Raw genomic sequence first — 19,484 nt, forward strand, 5'->3', positions numbered from 1 at the left:
TAGAGTATCACAGAAAAAAAACTTCTGGAGTCCAACTAATCTGCGTCAAATTCATGCTCTGCCCATTATAATCTATACACTGTTTAACCTCTGCAACTCTCACTTTGCATATGGACCTAATATTGCCTCCCTGGAGAAATATTATGAGGATTAGATAAAAAGCTACATTAGAAAAATTACTGATTTCTCATCCTAACATTTACAGCACTCCTGAAGGTCCCTGGCCAGACTGCCTTCTCTTCCCACCCCTGGCTCTATCCTGCCCTCCATTGGGTCTCATGGCACAGATCTCAGACTACAAGCTAGGCAAATAGCTGCCCTTTATCCAGCCCTTGTGCCTAGAGATGCACACATCTGGGGCACCATCTGCTTTCTGAAAGATACAACCGGGAAAGAGGTCTGCATGCGGTTTCTGCAAGGAGGCTCAGCATAGTCCAAGCAGGGAATTCTGAAGTCTCAAGTGTCCAGAACATGAACTGAGGCGCTGGGGTGGGCTCTGGGTGGGAATGTTCCCTCCACTCTGGAGAGGACAAGAATGGAGCCTCTACTACATAAGCCCAGAGAAGGGTCCCACTTCTCCCAGGATGTAGGGTGGTATGACAGTGCTTAGCATGTCGTGTACACTCAACAAATGATTGTTGTCATGGTACCTTTTCTTACTTTCACCACTGTCTTGTTATTATAGTTTTGTTGTTGTCATCATTCTTTACTGGAGGTAGCAAAGCCTGGAGGAAGGAACTACACTCTGTTAACAAGGCCCAGCACTGGAAGTACAATACAGTTAAGTTATATTCAGGAATGCAAAGGAAGAAACAGAGTGGGGAGCCTGGGCAGCACAGTCAGTTAAGGATCCAACTTCAGCTCAGGTCATGATCTTGCAGTTTGTGAGTTTGAGCCCTGTGTCGGGCTCTGTGCTGACAGCTCAGAGCCTGGAGCCTGCTTCGGATTCTGTGTCTCCCTCTCTCTCTAACCCTTCCCTGCCTGCACTCTGACTCTTCCTCTCTCTCTCTCTCAATAAGTAATAAACATTTAAAAATGTTTTTTAAAGGAAGAAACAGAACCTAGAAATAGCACAGAAGAGGAATAGAGAGGACTTACTGGAAGAACAGTTTTGAGGATAGAAATGGCAAGGATAATAACTATATTTTTCAATATTTTGAGTTTCAGGTTCCTTTGGGCATCCAAGTGCTGATAAGCAGAAAATTGGATGTACTGGTTTGGAGCTCAGCAATTAAAGGATATCCATCTTAAAGTGGTGGCTGAAGTCTTAGAAGTGGATGAAACTTCCAAGGCAAAGTATAAGAAGCACAGCAGAAAGACTGAGCGCAGAAAAATCCCTCCAGCCAGCGAGCGGAGAGAGGGAAGGATACTAGCAAAGAAGCCAGAGGAAGTTGTGACTGCATAGAAAGGTGGCGGAAGGGAAGACGGCAGAAGGAAAGATCTCCTTCAAAGATATGCCCATCCAGTACGAGTACTCACCAGTCATTGAGTGCCCACTCTGCACCAGGCATTTTAGAATCTCATTTAATTGAGTACTTACTACAAAACTGGGAGAGGTAATTATTTCCACAGGATCAATGAGCTAACAGATTCAGAGATGGTAAGTAATGTGTCTGATGCCACCTAACCAATATACAGTGTTCGGTCCATGAGAAGCTTAACCCTACTGTTAAAACAGGAAACAAAGGAGCACTTGGGTCATTGCTCTAGAGGAGGAGATGTAACAAGCCGAGAAGTGATGAGCTCATCCATTTAAGCTGGGAACTTTTCCATTAGGTTATAGCTCATTTAATCCTCATGAGAACTGGGACACTGGGCATTATCAAGTTCATTTCATAGTTCGAGACATGAAAGCTCCTCAAATTATGTAAAAGGGCTGGTAAATGGAAGAATCCAGATTCTCTTTCCACAGCAACATGCTACCTCTCTATCATGAGGAAGCAAGAGCTAAAAGGAGAGGATAAAGACATCTACAATATGGAAACAAGCATAGGCATCCTTGAATATTGACCAAAGTAATAAGTTTTTTTTTTCATTTTCCAGTTGACCTATGTTCTCCCCCCAAACAATCCAGCACACAAAAGCCAATACGATAACCCCCGCTTTTCTCAGGATGGGTATAACTGAGAACTGTTTCCACCTGAATAGTGCACTCAGATATAAAAGGTACAGGCCCACAGGTCGCAGAAAATAGAAGAACCTGTGTCTTTTACTCTTTCATTGACTTTTTGTCTACAACAATAAACTCTTCAGCCTTACATTGTCAAATTTAGCCCAACATGTAAAAGCTAAGCATCAGGCTACTTTGAATCCAGGGAAAGGCCAAGGACAATACGTTAAAGCTTAGATCTCCCGTGTCAAGACAGACTGTACCATTCAAGGCTAACAATTGTTCATCAAAGGCATGCTCAGGGCTTTTAAACCTCATGTCCTCTCTATTTACACATCCATCCATCTTCACGAATGCTGCCCTCCTTCACGCTTCTGCTTGACCCTAGTAGCATTTCTAGAGCCCCTCTTGGCAGGGTCAGTGCCTTCCTCACCCCCATGACACAGGACACAGTGGCTGGTTACATGGGTGGTTAGGAAAATTGTTAACTGTCGGGGGGTGGGGGGCGGAATGTATTCACCTTTCTTGGCTCACAATTAACTGGTAATCAAGGTCTTTGTGAAATCTACTAAGCAAGGAAACTGCCCTACTCATATTACAATGGCATACACTTTAAAATTGAGACCATACCTTCAAAGAGGAGCTCTCCAGAATTTTATGCCAATTTTTAGCAATTTTTAGAATTATAACTACAATGGGGGAAATATTAAAATGACTTTTCCTATGGTACATCAATTTGATGGAATTTTAATAGCCTCGAAATGTTCTTAAAGAACTCCTAATGGCATCTAAAAAAATTTTTTCAATATAATACTAAGTAAACGTAGCAAGCTGCAAAACATTACAGGCCTTGTGACCTAATTTTCATGATATACATTCAAAAGAAAAAGCAATGTTAAGATGTATTATCCCTAGATGATCTGACTTTTGCGTCCAACTGTCAAGGTTTGGAATTCAGACTTACCAGTTATTATTGGGTAACCTGGGGCAAGTGCTAGCCGCCCCATGCCTGTCCGCTCATCTATAAAGTACAGATGTAATGAAACTTACTACATAGTTCAAACAACATGACACTAGATATCAGGAATGACGTTTTCTAGGCTTTTGAATTTTCTGCAGTAACAACATGCTTTGCCAACTAAAAACATTCTTTTTTCCCCCACAAGTGTGTTATTTGTATATTCTTTTACTTTCTAGATAATTTAAAACAAGTATACTTCATATTGTAGGACAAAATACTACCTTTTAGACCCCTCTCTTACGCCACTCACAAAAATTGACTCAAAATGGATTGAAGACGTAAATGTAAGACCTGAAACGGCAAAACTCCTAGAATATGGTAAAAAATCTCCTTGACATTGGCCTTAGCAACGATTTGTTGGATAACAACCAAAGGCACAGAAAACAAAAGCAAAAATAAACAAGTGGGATGACATCAAACTAAAAAAGTTCTTCACAGCAAAGGAAACAAAATCAGCAAAATGAAAATGCAACCTACAGAATGGGAGAAAATATTTGCAAACTGTCGACCTGATAGAGGTTATATCCAAAATGTGTACAAAATGCATACAACTCAATAATTATAAATAATCCCGTTAAAATGAGCAAAGAAACAGAATAGACATTTTTCCAAAGAAGACATGAATTTCCAACAGGTGCATTAGAAGGCTGTTCAAAATCATTAATCATCACGGAGACGCAGATCAAAACTACAATGAGACATCACCTCACATCTGTTAGGATGGCCATTATCAAAAAGATAAGAGATAATAAGTGTTGGCAAGGATGTGCGCTGTTGGTGAGAATGTAAATTAGTACAGCCCTTATGGAAACAGTACAGAGGTTCCTCAAAAAATTAAACAGGGAACTACCATGTGATCCAACAATCCCTGGGTACGCGCCCAAAGGGAATGAAACCAGTCTCAAAGAAATATCTGTGTTCCCATGTGCACCACAGCATTATTCACAGTAGCCAAGGCACGGACACAACCTAAGTGTCCACCAACAGATGAATAGATACAGCAAATGTGATATCTATCTATCTACCTACCTACCCACCCACCCAGATATAACTAGATATCTATACTTAAATACAGATACCTAGGATAAATACACAAACACATGATGGATTAGTACTCAGCCATAAGAAAGAAGGAAATCCTGCCATTTGTAGCAGCATGGATGCACCTAGAGGACATTATGCTAAGTGAAATAAGCCAGAGTCAGAAAGACATACAATGCACGATCTACTTATTGGTGGAATCTAAAACAGTTAAGTCAAAGAGAGAGTAGAATGGTGGTTGCCAGGGGCCAAAGGGTGGAAGAATAGGGAGATACTGGTCAAAGGGTACTAACTTTCAGTTATAAGATGAATAAATTCCGGGGATGTAACGTACAGCGTGGTGACTATAGTTAGTAACACTGTATCACATACTTGAAATTTGCTAACACGGTAGATCTCAAGTGTTTTCATCACACACACAAATTATAACTATGTGAGCTGATGGATGTGTCAATTAACTTGATCGTGGTCATCATTTCACAATGTCTACGCATATCAAGTCATCATGCTGTACACCTTAAATATACACAGTTTTATTTGTAAATTAAACAGTTTAATTTGTATATACTGATTTGTAAATTACTTGTCAATAAAGCTGGGAAAAGAAACTGCTGCCTTTTTATATTTTGAAGTGACAGCCTCTGTGCCACTAAACGCTCTACAGTTCTTCCCCCATAGGCATCAAAAATCACATTCAGCCATCCACGTACAGTGATCACTCCCCCTAAGCAATACATTTTGGCAATAAGCGTCAGACAGAGAACGATGATGTAAAATTTTATATTCCCATAAATAGCAACTTCTCCCAACAGTAATATGTGTGTGGTGTTTCAACTTCTGAGTATCCCAATAGATTCTGCTCTGTAAGCACTTTTTAAAAATAGGCTGTGGGCGAAAGCCAAAACGATTGGTTTGGTTCCTTATTAGCTGTCTGCTTTAAACACATTATAGATTCTATACTTCCCTCTCCCAGCCTGTAGACTCGGCTGAGTAAGATCCACATTAATCTGCCACTCGATAGCCTCATGTCTGGCACTCTCTGAAATGAAGAAAAGACTGTTTCTCAGGATAAATATAGTTTTAAAGGGTGGGCTTGTGTCTGGGTGCTAGTTACCCTTCAACCCTGTAAACTGCCTTAGAACCCAGTCACCCTGAAAGCAGCTGTATTTGTAACAATACATCAGCACAGAGCTGCTTTATTCCACTCGAGGAAGTATCCAATCTATTATACAACTGCATGGCCTTCCTAAATGAAACATGTACTGGGAGAAAAACAAATACGTGCAGTGTTTTTTTTTTTTTTTAACACACTCAAGAGAAAAAAACCAGTAGCGGACTGCTTTCCTAGGGAAATGATTAAAGATCACAAGACAGTAAAAGCTGCCTGACAACAATCCCAGCCCAGGGTATGAAAACGGGACAGCGAGGGACTGAAAGCTTGACTCAACCAGGAGGGCCGTGGTGGAGCTCCTCCCCCTTATGGGTGTTAACAGAAGTTGGCCTGGCATTAGGGTTCTCGGCACTCACAGCCGTCACGGATCACACAGAGCAAATGCAACACAGCCAAACTGCTACAGGTTTGGCCCTAAATGGCCTAAATCCAAATAGGGACTTGGTGAGTTTGCACAAGCACCTGTATGGGTACCCACAAAGCCAGGGAATCCTGCAGGCTGATAAAGATGTTCTCACGGAAGAAAGGGAAAATCGAGAATAAATTTATCAAGTATTCTGGGAATGCAAGCTGGTGCAGCCACTCTGGAAAACAGGATGGAGGTTCCTCAAAAAACTAAAAATAGAACTACCCTACGACTCAGCAATTGCACTACTAGGCATTTATCCAAGGGATACAGGTGTGCTGTTTCAAAGAGACACATGCACCCCCCATGTTTATAGCAGCACCATCAACAATAGCCAAAGTATGGAAAGAGCCCAAATGTCCATCGGTGGATGAATGGATAAAGAAGATGTGGTACATATGTATACACACACACACACACACACACACACACACACACACACACACGATGGAGTATTACTTGGCAATCAAAAAGAATGAAATCTTGCCATTTGCAACTACGTGGATAGAACTGGAAGGTATTATGCTGAGTGAAATTAGTCAGAGAAAGACAAAAATCATATGACTTCACTCATAAGAGGACTTTGAGACAAAACAGACGAACAGAAGGGAAGGGAAACAAAAATAATATAAAAACAGGGAGGGGGACAAAACAGAAGAGACTCATAAATATGGAGAACAAACTGAGGGTTACTGGAGGGGGGGGAGGGCTAAACGGGTAAGGGGCACTATGGAATCTACTCCTGAAATCATTGCTGCACTATATGCTAACTAATTTAGGTGTAAATTTTCAGAAATAAAAAATAAAACAAGTTAAAAAATCTTATCAAGTATTCAAGTATTTTAAATACTATAATTCTGTTATAATTATTATTTATATTGGCAAAATCTCACTATGTAAAGATCTCTAGCTAAGGGTTTCTTCTTCTGCAAGGTAAAAAAAGAACCCCCACTCATTTTCTATCCTACTATTGATGGGAAAGGTCCCCAAACTATGGAAAACCAAGAGTAACTCCACCACCGAAACTCTTCCGGCTACACAGATACCTTGTCTAGTCACCCAACACACTATTCACATCACGGTGTTCTTCCCTGTGTGTCAGAGGCACCAAGGCACTCTTAGTTCCAGCCTGGGAAGGCAGGAACATGAAGACCAGGACCAAAATGATGAGGACCCCTGCTGCTCAAAGACAGAGTCAGACCAACCTGGGGAAACCTTCATACTCAAGTTTATGAGCACTTCCCTACTGCTACTCTTCACAGCCCCACTGACTGACTGTCCTTTCTCCCTGGGGACTCGGAGGGACCCGATAGCTTCATGCAGGCTGGGCTCCACCCAATTGTCCCCGAAAGGCCAGAGCCATCAGTGCTAGGAAGCTGAGTCGCTGGGGCCTGCCTGACTGAAAGCCCGGGGGGTCCGGGCAGGAAGTCCCCCTGCTCTGGTTTAAGTGTGAGGCTATAAGGAAAGATCTCTGTATCAGGGAAGGCAATGGAGTCTGGTAGAAGAACTCTGGCCTGATCTGGCAATCTGTGGGTTCATTTTGGCCAACAAATGTTGGGTATAATCCTCAGCGTGTGACTTAGGTCTCTCTGGTGTGCAGTTTGTATTCACAAGATAAAGGCAGAAGCTTTCTGAGCTCCTTCAAAGGGACGGGAAGAATCAACCAAGTAGGGATATGAGAGAGCTCTGAAAGCCAACACTTGATGGAAATCTGAGGGAAGCAGAGGGAGAAGAGCAGCAGAGTCTAAGGAAACCAGCTCTCTGTCTCCGTATGGCTCAGCCATCTTATGAGCAAGATGGGGTATCTCCATCGCCTTCTCAAAGGAGAACGGCCTCTGCTTCTTTGAGGCACGTGGCTCGCACTTTTAGCAGGCTTCTTAGCAACTCGATTCCAACTGTGTTTTTGGCTGACAGCATGGTCAGCCCCAAGTGGTAGATCAAGAATGGTCTAAGTCATTGCCGACAATCCTGTTTTCCCTACTTTTTCAGCCTTCCTTGTGGCTCCTGGAGCACTTTTGCTTTCCTGAGAAAAAGGACAAGACCTGTTTAGTTTGCACTGACCTTCGGCCTTTCGTCTTGCTGCCTTCCGTCTTGGATGGGGGGTGTGACGACTGCAGCCGCAAGAGCCATTGGTGGTACAAAAAGCCACATATAATGAGGGCCAGTAGGTTCCCAGACGTGAGGAACCTAGGCCCCATCTTGTTTAAGCCACAGTTAGGCTTTCTATTACTTACAGCCGAAGGCATTCATAACTTATATACTACTAACGGCTATTTCTAGAGAAAAGCCAATATTCAGGTAATATCTCCTTCTGTCCCAATACATTTCCCGAAGGTGAAAGGGGAAATGAAGGAATAGACAGGGACAACAATAATTCCAATTTTAACATATCTAAGTGACGGGTATTTGTCAAATATCCGTTGAAGACATAGATTATATTAGTTAAAAGAACAACTTTCAGGTCAGACCCATACTTATTTTTTGTCTATTTTATTTTATTATTTTACTTTATTTTACTTTGATGGCAGGGGGGCACAAGGGAGCGAGGGGCAGAGAGAGAGAATCCCACGAGGGGGAAAGGGAGAGAGAAGCAGGGCTCGGGTTTTTACCTGACGCGGGGCACGAGCTCACAAACCGTGCACTCATGACCTGAGCCGAAGCCAGATGCTTAATGCCTGAGCCACCCAGGCACCCTCAAACCTGTATTTGAACCTCTGTCTGTCCTGTATTAGCCGTGTGACTTTAGGCAAATGATCTTATCACTCCACCCTCAGTTTTCTCATTAAAATTTAGGTCGTATGAGTACCAATTGTACTTACTGTACGATTAAATAAGATCACGTATAACGTCATTAGCACAATTCCTGGCAAAGATCGATGCTTCATAATTGGTTACCTTCAATATTGTGGGGAGGCACATTACACCACATGCCTGGGTATAAGGGTGACAGAGTTTAGAATCTAGCTACCGGCAAGCACATAAGGAAATCAGCTATCTGGGGCAGAAGAAGGCTATAATATGCACCAGTGTGCATACTGTGTGGGAGAGGGTGACAAAGCCCCACGTCTAGGCCCTCACACCTTGTAAATGCCACAGACATCTCAGCGGTCTTCCCTGACCATTTCACGGGAGTTACCAAATACTTAATGTAGAATTTCCTTACCCTTCTCCTGCAGAAGAAATAAACAGGTCAACAGAATGGTCAAAATGCGGCCAGACAATAGGAAAAGGATTCCAGCGAGAGATCTTCTAGGCTGCCAAATTCACCTAGCCCCCTCCCCTCTCGGTCCCTGAGGGTCACGTGGTTTCTTTTAACGTGGGTGTATCAGGGAGAATGCTTTCAGCTGCAAGTGACAGGAAATCAACTCCCTAAGTAGCTTACACATGGAGACAGGACAGTCAGAGGTTCAAATACAGGTTTGAGGGTGCCTAAGTGGCTTGTACATGGAGGCGGGTTGGCCCCAATTTTAGGTGATTCGGTGCTCTGATGACACAGCCAAGAACCCAGGTTCTTTCCATCTTCCTCCTGGCCCACCCTCTTAAGTGTCTGCTTCACCACAGCTATGGCCACTCCAAGCATCATTTAAATGTGGTAAGTGTCAGGGAAGAAAGAACTTCACTCTCACAAGTCTGAGAGAGCATCCCTCTCCCATTCCATGCGGATCCATCTGACGCAGGGCATACCCGTTGGCCAGACGGGAACGTCGCGCTTGTGATAGGGCAGCCTCCTCGGAGGCAGACAATAAAAGCAGATCCTGTTACCCACTCAGGTCCTGTGGGCGGTCGGAGGTGTGGTGGGATGTTGGGAAAGCAACCAAAGGTCTCTGTTCCAGGGGAAAAGGATGGAAGGCCCAGAGGCTCTACAAATGCTGACAATTGTCTCCTAAACTAGGAAACCCCCTGCACGTCTTCGGGTTCAAAACCAAACTATTACCTTTAGGCAGGTATGTGGTGTGGTGCTACTGGGGTTTGCTTCCCCTGCCCCCATCAACAGCCACCCTCATCCTGGACTGGCCCAAGAGAAGCCAGCTCAAAGAACCTTCTTGAGTCTATAAGCAAAAATGGAAGAGGAAGACAGAGTGGCATTAGATGCCAGTTTCCTTATTTCAGATGCTGGAATTTATTTTAACCAACACTTTAAACAGCCACAGGGAAGTTGTGCAGATCGAGCCTGCTCGGGCTGATTTGCTCCTAGTTCCCAAAGACCAATCAGTCCTCCCTGTATTCTTAGGAATCAGAAATAACACTACTTAAATTCAGATTCTTATCGGCTCCTTTGTTCCTGGAACCTGTTCTGCTATCTAAAAATCACACTTTGAAACTCAGCACTAACTGGGGGGTGGGGGAAACAAAAATAAACCAAAAAAACTTGAATCATGCTGCAAACTGCCAAAACACCATACGCCTATTTTCTATTTTATCAGAGTGATATTGCACTCATGATTTGACGTACGTTCTGCAAAGGACCATCTTATTTAAAATCTTATGTAATCTTCCTAAGACCCCAGTAAGGAGTATTATTTGCAGGGCTATGACAGGGCAATTTCATAGCTCTGCGGGATGACAGGTGACCCAGGTGACAGTTCTACAGGTGCATGAGACACAACAGAGGGCCACCTGTCTCTCTACAAAGCGTAATAACAGGATTGCTGCGCAGGCCTAAAGCTTGGAGCCCAAGGACAAGCCTGGCAAAGGCAGGGTTAGGAGGAGTTCCCGTTCTCAGGTAAGAGGAAGAGCTGGAGACTCTTATGAATGAAGGATTCAGGATGCTGACATCTAAAATGGGGAAGACGTGGTTCTCAAAGGGTAACCTAGATGCCTGAGACCCTTTCAGAGGGTCCACGAAGTCAAAAGTTTTTCCATTCTCAATCTCTCAGGAGTATGGGGGGGGGACTTTATCAAAAAAGAATACCCACAATTATCTGAAAAGGCAATTCAGATTCCTCTCCCATTTTAAACTGCTTATCTGTATGAGGCAGGATTTTCTTTATTGTCTTCAACCAAAGCTACGTATTGGAGCAGATGGAATGTGGAAGCAGAGCCGAGATTCCAGCTGTTTTCCTTTTATGAAGCCAGATACGAAAGATTTGCAAAAAAAAAAAAAAAAAAGTAAAAGTCGTCTCACTAAATTTTTCTTAGTTACTTTTCATAAAAATGTCATTCATATTAACATACAATAGGCTTGTTACTTTTAATGAAAATTAAAAAATTTTTAATGTTTATTTTTTGAGACAGAGACGGTGTGCAAGTGGGGGAGGGGCAGAGAGAGAGGGAGACACAGAATCCGAAGCAGGCTCCAGGCTCCAAGCTTCCAGCACCGAGCCGGATGCGGGGCTCGAACTCACGAACTGTGAGATCATGACCCGAGCTGAAGTTGGACGCTTAACCAACTGAGCCCCCCCACGTGCCCGTGAATTAATATTTTTTAAGTTTCTGTTTTAACTTATAATGTGGTAAATATTGATAGATATAATACAAAGATTTCCCTACAAAGCGCCTTGGGATCCTCAATAACTTTTAGAAGTGTAAAGGGCTTTAAGACCGAACAGTCTGAGTACTGCTCCATTAACGTGACAGCTCAATGGATAGGGAAAGTGTGGCGTCAGTGCACACACACACGATGGGGGACATTACTCAGCCATAAAAAAGAAAGAAGGAAATCGTGCCCTTTACAGCAACATGGAGGAGCCTTGAGGACATTATGCTAAGTGAAATAAGTCAGAGAAAGACAAACACCGTGGGATCGTACTTTAAAGTTCTCCTCCCACACTCATGCAAAATGGTAGCTATGGGAGGTGACGGACGTTCACTAACCTTACTGTGGCAATCACTTTGCAAGGGAAACATATATCAAATCATCATGCTGTCCGCCTTAAACTTACACAGGGTTATGTCGCTTATATCTCAATAAAGCTGGAAAAAACTATATATGCCTGTCACACGGGGGGACCTGAGACAAAGCCCTGTGGGCTAGCGGCTCCTCTCCTGCTCAAACGCTCAGCAGATGAAAGGAAGGAGGAGGTAAATCAGAGGCTCTTCTCCTGGACGGGAGGCGGCCAGCAAGCATGCTGAGCCCTTCTTTGGGGAGACAGAGTCATTCTCTGTGGTCCCACTAGGGTCTCTCTAGATCGGTTTTTCTCTGCATCTACTGGTCGGTCAATAATCACACTGGGGAAACAGAGGCACCCGGACGCCTTGCAGTGTCTATCTTCGTTTGTGGAAGCTGACAGGCAAAATGACTAGTTCAGGGTCCCGACGGTCATACGTGGGAGAACTGGGACTTGGAGCCAGGACTTAGTGTATCACCATTACCGTTTCCGTTTCCTTTCTCCTCAAACGGTGCGCTCTTAGAGGGGAGACAGTCAGTGTCCTATTCCCAGTACACAGCATGTGGCCCAGGGATGCCTGTCTCTGCCTGGCACTGCCTCTTCCACCACAGCCGAGACCCCCTCACACTGTCCTCCTACTGTTGATCACAGCTCCAGACGCCTCGACTAGAGATGCTGGCATTCAAGACCGAACGCTGCAAGTAATCTCACGAGCAAATATTTATAAAGGCGTCCCCTGTACTGGGTGCTTGGGTGCACACACCTTAAACCAACAACGGTTCTCTTTCTTAATCAAATATCCTCCTGACTTTAAAATTACAACTATACGTTTTGCGACGTCTGAAACACACGAGTGCTCTCCTCCCCACTTGCAGCAAATGTCAGGTTACTGGCCTTGTCTTCCGCAGCCAGCTTTATTTCAGAAGTGGAGTTAAGATCCCAGAGGGCACACACAGCAGCCCTCCCCAAGTCAACCCAGGTGGCCTCTGTGTCCAGGCCCCTCCCCACCAACCACAGCTGGACACGGTTTCCTGGCTTTTTTTCTGCCAACACTCTGAAATAAACATACAAAAGCCCTTTTGTCTTTGAAAGATTTTTCTCCCAGCTGGCAAATACAGAAAAACAAAATGGGGCTTACAAAAGAAAGCAAGCAACGGGGAAGTTACAGTTTCAGAGGCCAAAACACCCCCAACTTTAAAATACAATAGTTCTCTCTGGACTTTATTAAATGAAAAGTTAGTCCAGGTCTGCTCCCACCTGCACGTGATCTATGCTGGATGCGTTTCTTCAGTTTAGGCCTAACTCGGTAAAAATCAGTCCTGCACTGAATCTCCTCTCGGTAATTCTGCAGGCTCGCGCAGCATAACCCTCCTTAAAGAGATCACCTTAGCTGCTGCTTAGCAGTTTCCTCAGTCAAGTGAGCAGAAGCTCCGAGAGGTAAGGGTTAGCTAATTACGTAATGACTCAGGCTTCCCCGGTGGGTACTCACATCAATTCCAGACCAGAGTCTGGTGGGTACTCACATCAATTCCAGACCAGAGTCTTTGATCTTAAGGTCTCCTCCTGCCTCACAAGGAGGAAAAGTCAATTTAGGTCATTTCCTGGCAAAGCCCTGTCCACACACTAATCTCAATGGCTCTAATAATTCCTGGTTCTTCCCTCAGCCTGAATGTATGACACGCCCTCTTTTAAAAGCCCTGACTCCTTGGAGATTGCATTTGAAGTTGTTTCAGTGCAAGGTGATCTTATCCGTATTCCTACATTAGTACCTTGCTCTCGTGAGTGAGCAGCGGCAAAATACAGATTTCCCAAGAGCTCTTTCCAACGATGGTGCTTCATCAAGTCATTTACTGCATGAAATTTAATATTCTATATCTCAGCTTTTCATGTAAGTTACAAATAAGAAAAAATAAACCTCTGTGATAAGTCAGTAATGGTAGAGGGAATACCCCGCCAGATTTAAGACAGTAAACTCTGGAGTCCAGCACAGTCCCGATTCTGCCCCAGGCCAGCTTGAGGAGTTTGGCCGGTCTCTCCAAAACCTCAGCATCTCCCTTGCCTCCCTCACAAAAGAGCCGTCAGGATAGAGATCAGGATGCATAGCACCGAGGAGAGGCCCTGTCACACAGTGAAGGTTTTCAAAATGTTAACCTGTGTTCTCAAGTGTCCTGAAATTAGTTGAGAAAATACAAAGCCTAGTAAGCATGCCAAGAGGCATCGCATTGACAGAGTCCTGGCCTATCAAACAGGTAAAGGGAAAGCTCCAGGGTCAAATTTATTGGACTTAACTTGAAAAAGATACACCTGGGTATTGTTGTGTCATTACACAGCCGTACAGATTTATCAACAGTTCAGCTGCACACCTAAATGTGCAGTAAAACAAAAAGAGAAAAAATATAAAATATTCAACAAAGGAAGGTGTCCCAAGAAACTAAATATGATTTTAGTTTTTTGTGCCGTGCTTTCCCCAGTAGAAAAAAAGCCCTGCGGGGTGAAAAGGAGAGATACAAACAACTCACTGAACCATTTCCACCACCGAATCAATAACCTCCAGTCCCTGCCCATCTCTTGGAATCCGCTGTTATAACCCATCAATAGAAACAATTTCTCAGAGGCATACTTTGAAACAAAGCAGGAAATTTGGACCTAAATCGCCTATAAGGCACAGTTTAATTATAAAAACCAAACAGAATAAAAAGCCTACCTTCACACCATTCAAAAAAAAAAAGAGAGAGAGAGAGAGGCTTAAGAAAGAAAATTTGTGATTAGATGGTTATATTTTTCTCAAAATGGAGTTTTATGTTTCCTTGCAACACTTCCCTTTAGAACCAAGGGCTATAAAATAAAAACATCAACTGGCATAAAGGAGTGATGAGTGGCCATGGCTATTTTCAAGCATTAATAGTATCTGGTTCACATTCCAAAATATCAGCCAAGCCCAAGATCCCCTACATCCTACTTTGGGTGGGTTATCCACTCCTTTAATTGACTGCATCATTTACAGGTGCTTTTAGGGCAGGGGCTATTAACAAGGAGAAGCTTTATAATGGAGAGCTAATTGTAGGTCCTCCTTATCAAAGGGAATAGAACACAAAACCATTAGGACTGGCCTACAGGCTGGCAGATAACACACAGACGAAGGTTTTTGTAAGTTAGGAAATAGTATAGTATTGTTACTTATGCTATTTGTTGTTAAAGGTGACAGGAATACTCTTTGACTCCCATAGCAGCAGGGGAAGGAAAGAGAGAAATCAGATCTTTGGGGCACCTTGATTTCTAACAAGGATTTCAGCATCCCCGCTGCTAAAGGCTTCTCCACATGCCCCATTCCTTTTGCCAATATTTGTGGCCAACAGGGAAATATCATTCTGCTCACCTGTTTCGGGAAAGCCTGCTCTCAGGAAGCTGGAACACCAGGTCAGCTCCAGGGCAAGTCCTTGTTCCCTTAAATGGTCCCTATCCACCTCCAGCAAGGTTGACAGAGTCTCCTTCCTTCCTTTCATGACTTGCTGACGTAAAGAAGTCTCTACAACTTGAAAATGAGCCAGGCTTAGATTAACCAAACTGTCTTAAACCTCTTCTTTTTAAAAAAATTGTTTTCCTATTGCACAACCAGCAAAATATCAACAGAGCCAAAATTTACTTGCATTTGCATGCCTTTGCCAAAGGAAGTCAGCTGTACTGGGGAAGAAAGGCAGAAGCCAGAAAAGAGAGGAGCCCTCAAGATGAGCTTAAACCTGTGAGAAGCACAAATGTTTGCAATTCACCTGGAATAGCCCGGAAGCCTGATAAGCAGCACCTGTCCTGCACTTAGGCCACAGCCTCCATTCAGTTAGCACAAGCTGAACACAGGACCTGGGAATTCTACAAGAACATCCTTTGCTTCCTTCTCTTGACCATAGGATAGCAAGGGGAGCCCGACACTTCTCCAAGATACAAGAAAGGCAGAAACAACGATGAGATTGAAACTGCCTGCCGAAAACCACTATTGAGGTATTTGCGGTCCTCATCCATTTTAAATCACAGTCTTTCCCAGTTGATGTGGATACGGTGGCTTCTTCAATTAAAAAACAAACATAAATTTTGCACATCCTGTAGAAGTGGCTCCAGGGTTCAAAACAGAACTAAAACACTAAAATAGATCAAAGCAGCAGAAAGGCAATTAAAATGAAACCATACAAGGCATGGAAAGCTATTATGGATGGTTCTCTCAAAGCATAAATGCTGATGAATGTGCTCCCATCCTGCAGGAAAGATCAGTAGGGCCCCCCATCAAGATAGGGAGGAACGTGCCAACATCTGAGTTGAGAAAAGGATGTGGACCAGGCAGGCAAAATGAAGCAGAAGGCTGGGCAGAGGCTCAGCCAGGGTGGGGACAGGAGAGGTGTGGGGGACACAGACAAGGGCAAATGGGAAGAAGGGCTGTTAGAGTCTTTCTGGGAACAACAACTGGCAGGAGAAAAGTAATCAGGCTGAGATTGGATGTGAAAAATCACAGAGAAGGTAAGCAAAAGGCAGCTGGGCCATGGCCGGGGTAATGTCTGGGATTGCTGTCAAAGGGGCACTAAGAAATGCCAACAAGAGGTTCATTGCCATTGGCTGCCTTTTAACAAGACTGGCTGAGGGTTCCCTGGACTGTTTCATCTCATCGGTACCAGTCCTGTTGTAAATAACCTGGGCTAAGAGAAGGGGCAAATCCTGGATTAGAACAGGATGGGGGTGAAGGTTCTTTAGTTCTTTACAACAGGAATACTCCACAGTCAACTTCACGTCGGGAGTGTGGCAGGGCAGGCAGCTTCCCTCTTCCACGTGGGCCAATGAGAGCTGAAACCCTTGGAGAGTCAATGTCCTTTGGCCCAGCACATTAACCAACTCCCAACCCCTGATCTAATACACGTCAGGCTAGTTGGGGCTTTGGTTGACGAGAGAGGGAGGAATTTAAGACTCTACTAGCTGAGGTCAATGGATTGGGTGCTAGGCTTCTGGTTCTACTCTCTGGGACCAACCCCCTCCCCCCGTCAGCCAATGAGACCTGAGAAGTTCTATTGCCAAAGTTGAGATTCCATTCTGGTATGGATTCTTTCAAATACTATGTTTCCTCAGACTCTGGAGAGGAGGGTACAGGTCCCCTGGGATATGTACGGCAGTGTGGAGAAGCAGTTTCATCCTACAAGCATTTACAGGGCACTGAACTAGGGGATGAAAAGATGAATAATTTACATATATGAACTCCTTGAGGATAGGGTCTCAGAACAGAACCCCTAGACAACTGCCGATACAACGGGTAAGCGCCATGAGAGATTTATGTATAGCGAGGGCACAGAGAAAGATCACTTCTAGCAAACACAGCTCAGCCTTCAAGAAGAAGTAGGAGGACGAAGCGAGAAAGGCTGTGTGTTATGAGACACTCAGTGGACAATCTTGATGAAAAGGGCAGGTCAGAAAATGACCCTCTCATATTTTAGTGCCCCATATAAAGGGATTTTGGGATCGCTAATGAAACACCTCAGATCTACTGCTTTAGTCTAAGCTTTGGCATGCAGAAGAAAGATTTGTAACAAGCAAGCTTTATTTCAGCTTCTGAGATGGGCCCAGGAAGGAGGAGGAACAGGTGCTGGGAAATGCCTTCAGTAAAACATTAGTACACGTGGCAGAGGGTATCCTGGAAGTGGGGTCTTACTAAGCACACCCTTCATCCTAGGAAAGAGCAGTTTTTCCTGATAGTACATGTTGCCAAGGCTCCACCCAAAGCAGGACAGAAGAAACAGTCTGTGGAATCTAGACGAGGCAGAATAAAGCTTGATTTGAATGTGGATGGCCCCAGCAGCCACGAGAACTTTCTAAGAGTGCAGGGCTGGAACTTGGGTGAGGTGGGTGAGGCACTGGCCTTGGGCACAAAATTTTAGGGAGCATTAAAAAACTCAATCAGCAAGATCAATAATATTTTAATGCCACATTTTTTCCTTTTTAAAATCCCAGTATAACAAGCACACAGTGTTATATTAGTTTCAGAAGTACAATATAGTGATTCAACAATTCTCTAAATTACTTAGTGCTCATCATAAGTGTACTCTTTCACCCAGACCCCCCACTCACCTCCCCTCTTAGAGCCATCAGTTTGTCCTCTATAGTTATGAGTCTGGTTTTTTGTTGGTCTCTTCTCACTTGTTTTAGTTCTTAAATTCCACATATGAATGAAAGCCTTTTTGACTTTCTCTTATTTTGCTTATCATTATACCGTCTAGATCCATCCATGTTGTAGCAAATGGCAAGATTTCATTCTTTTTTTTATGGCTGAGTAATATTCCATTGTGTGTGTGTGTGTGTGTGTGTGTGTGTATTCTTTTTTTCTTTTTCTCCATATCCTCACCAACACTTGTTGTTTCTTGTGTTGTTTTCTTTTTTTTTTAACCATTCTGATTGGTGTGAGGTGCTTTAAAGCCACATTTTAAAAACTCGAAATGAATGCCAAAATTCCATGGCAAACGAAATGCCAAATTTTAAATAAAGACAGGATCTGGCCCTGCACTTCCATGACTTAGCCTCACTCACCTCACCTGCTCCTGGTCATGGGGCAGTGAACCTCTTGGAAATCTGACAGGGGAGGCAGAGTAGTTTGTCAGAGACCCAGGCAGCTCAACCAAGACATCAAACTTGTAGTGGCCTAACGTGTCTGGGCCTTGGCATGGAGTGAAAAGCATCCTCCTTACGGATTTATGTAGAGTTATATGAAGATGTCCAGATCCACAGCCACCAGAATTTGGAGTTCCAAATCCACTAGAAAAGACAGCAGGCAAGCCATTCTGGTCCAGTCTCTGGGTGAGACTGACCACACCCAACCAAAACTCAGAAGCAGAAGAACACTGCAAAACTCCACGAGACAGGGAAGAACATTTTTTAGGAATGTGCCAGCAGGTCAAGAATGATCTGGTGGGCGCCTGGGTGGCTCAGTGAGCTAAGCGTCCGACTACGGATTTTGGCTCAGGTCACGATCTCATGGTTTGTGAGATCGAGCCGTGGGTCAGGCTCCACACTGTGTGTGGGGTCTGCTTGGGATTCTCTCTCCCCCTGCCTCTCTCTGCCCCTCCCCCACTCATGTGTGCACGTATGCCTGCATACACTCTCCCTCTCTCTCAACATAAATAAACATTAAAAAAAAAAAAAAAAAGAATGATCTGGAAGAGGCAGTGACTGCATACAACAATGGTACTGAAAGGTCCACAGAAGAACCCTTTTCTTTTTCACAATTAGGGTTGGATATAATATAAACTCTTCGATATTTCTGAGAAAAAAAAGATCAGACAGAAGCAGGTATCATCTTGACCAAGCCACAGCAAGGACAGCGGGGTATGGAGAGGGGGATGGCTGATGAATCAACTTGCAAGAAGCTCAACATTCCAGAAGTTGTGGTAACTCCATGTAGGCTTAAGCCAGGGGCTCCCCGCCAGGCAAGGCTGGTGACAGCTTCACAAAACACAGACATCACACCTGAATATTCATAACAAAAACCACAGTAGCCCTGAAGAGTCCGTAAATGACCAGGCTATTTTGGTTATATCGCTTGATTCCCAAACCACAGGGAAAAAGCAAGGAGGTTTAGGGGGTGAGAAGATAAAGTAGAAAAGTGTCAGAGACCAGAAAACGTTTTGTGTTATTAGCTACTAATATTTCTTGATCAGTAGCTTCCCAGGCTAATTTATCACTTGGTTGAAAAACCAGTGGCTAACAACAATGAAGTCAATGACTATTAGTGGTGACTTGACTTGGTCAGAGATAGTTCACCAAGTCTATCCCAATTAGGAAGCACCGAAAGTTGCCTTCTGCTTATCAGACAAGTAGGACCTAGAAGTGGAAACCCCAATCAAAGGAAGAGCCTGAGCTACTTGATGACCTCCTTCCTGAGTATA

General features: G+C 43.9%; 1 protein-coding gene across 6 annotated transcripts in view; it reads right to left on the reverse strand.

Moving 5' to 3' along the window:
• ARFGEF3 (ARFGEF family member 3) overlaps positions 1-19,484 on the reverse strand; it is a 183,739-nt gene that overhangs the window by 149,979 nt on the left and 14,276 nt on the right. Inside the window, exon 1 of one of the 6 annotated variants that reach the window (XM_053904439.1) lies at positions 13,101-13,440. The exons of the other annotated variants lie outside the window; for them this stretch is intronic. Within the exon in view, the coding sequence (XP_053760414.1) occupies positions 13,101-13,102 (2 nt within the window). The 5' untranslated portion in view covers positions 13,103-13,440. Of the gene's footprint in view, positions 1-13,100; positions 13,441-19,484 lie in introns of those variants that run through there. 6 annotated transcript variants of the gene reach the window in all.

The sequence above is a fragment of the Panthera pardus genome, unplaced genomic scaffold (assembly GCF_024362965.1).
Source record: "Panthera pardus isolate Hobbes unplaced genomic scaffold, ASM2436296v1 HiC_scaffold_17, whole genome shotgun sequence".
Classification (NCBI taxonomy): Eukaryota; Metazoa; Chordata; class Mammalia; order Carnivora; family Felidae; genus Panthera; species Panthera pardus.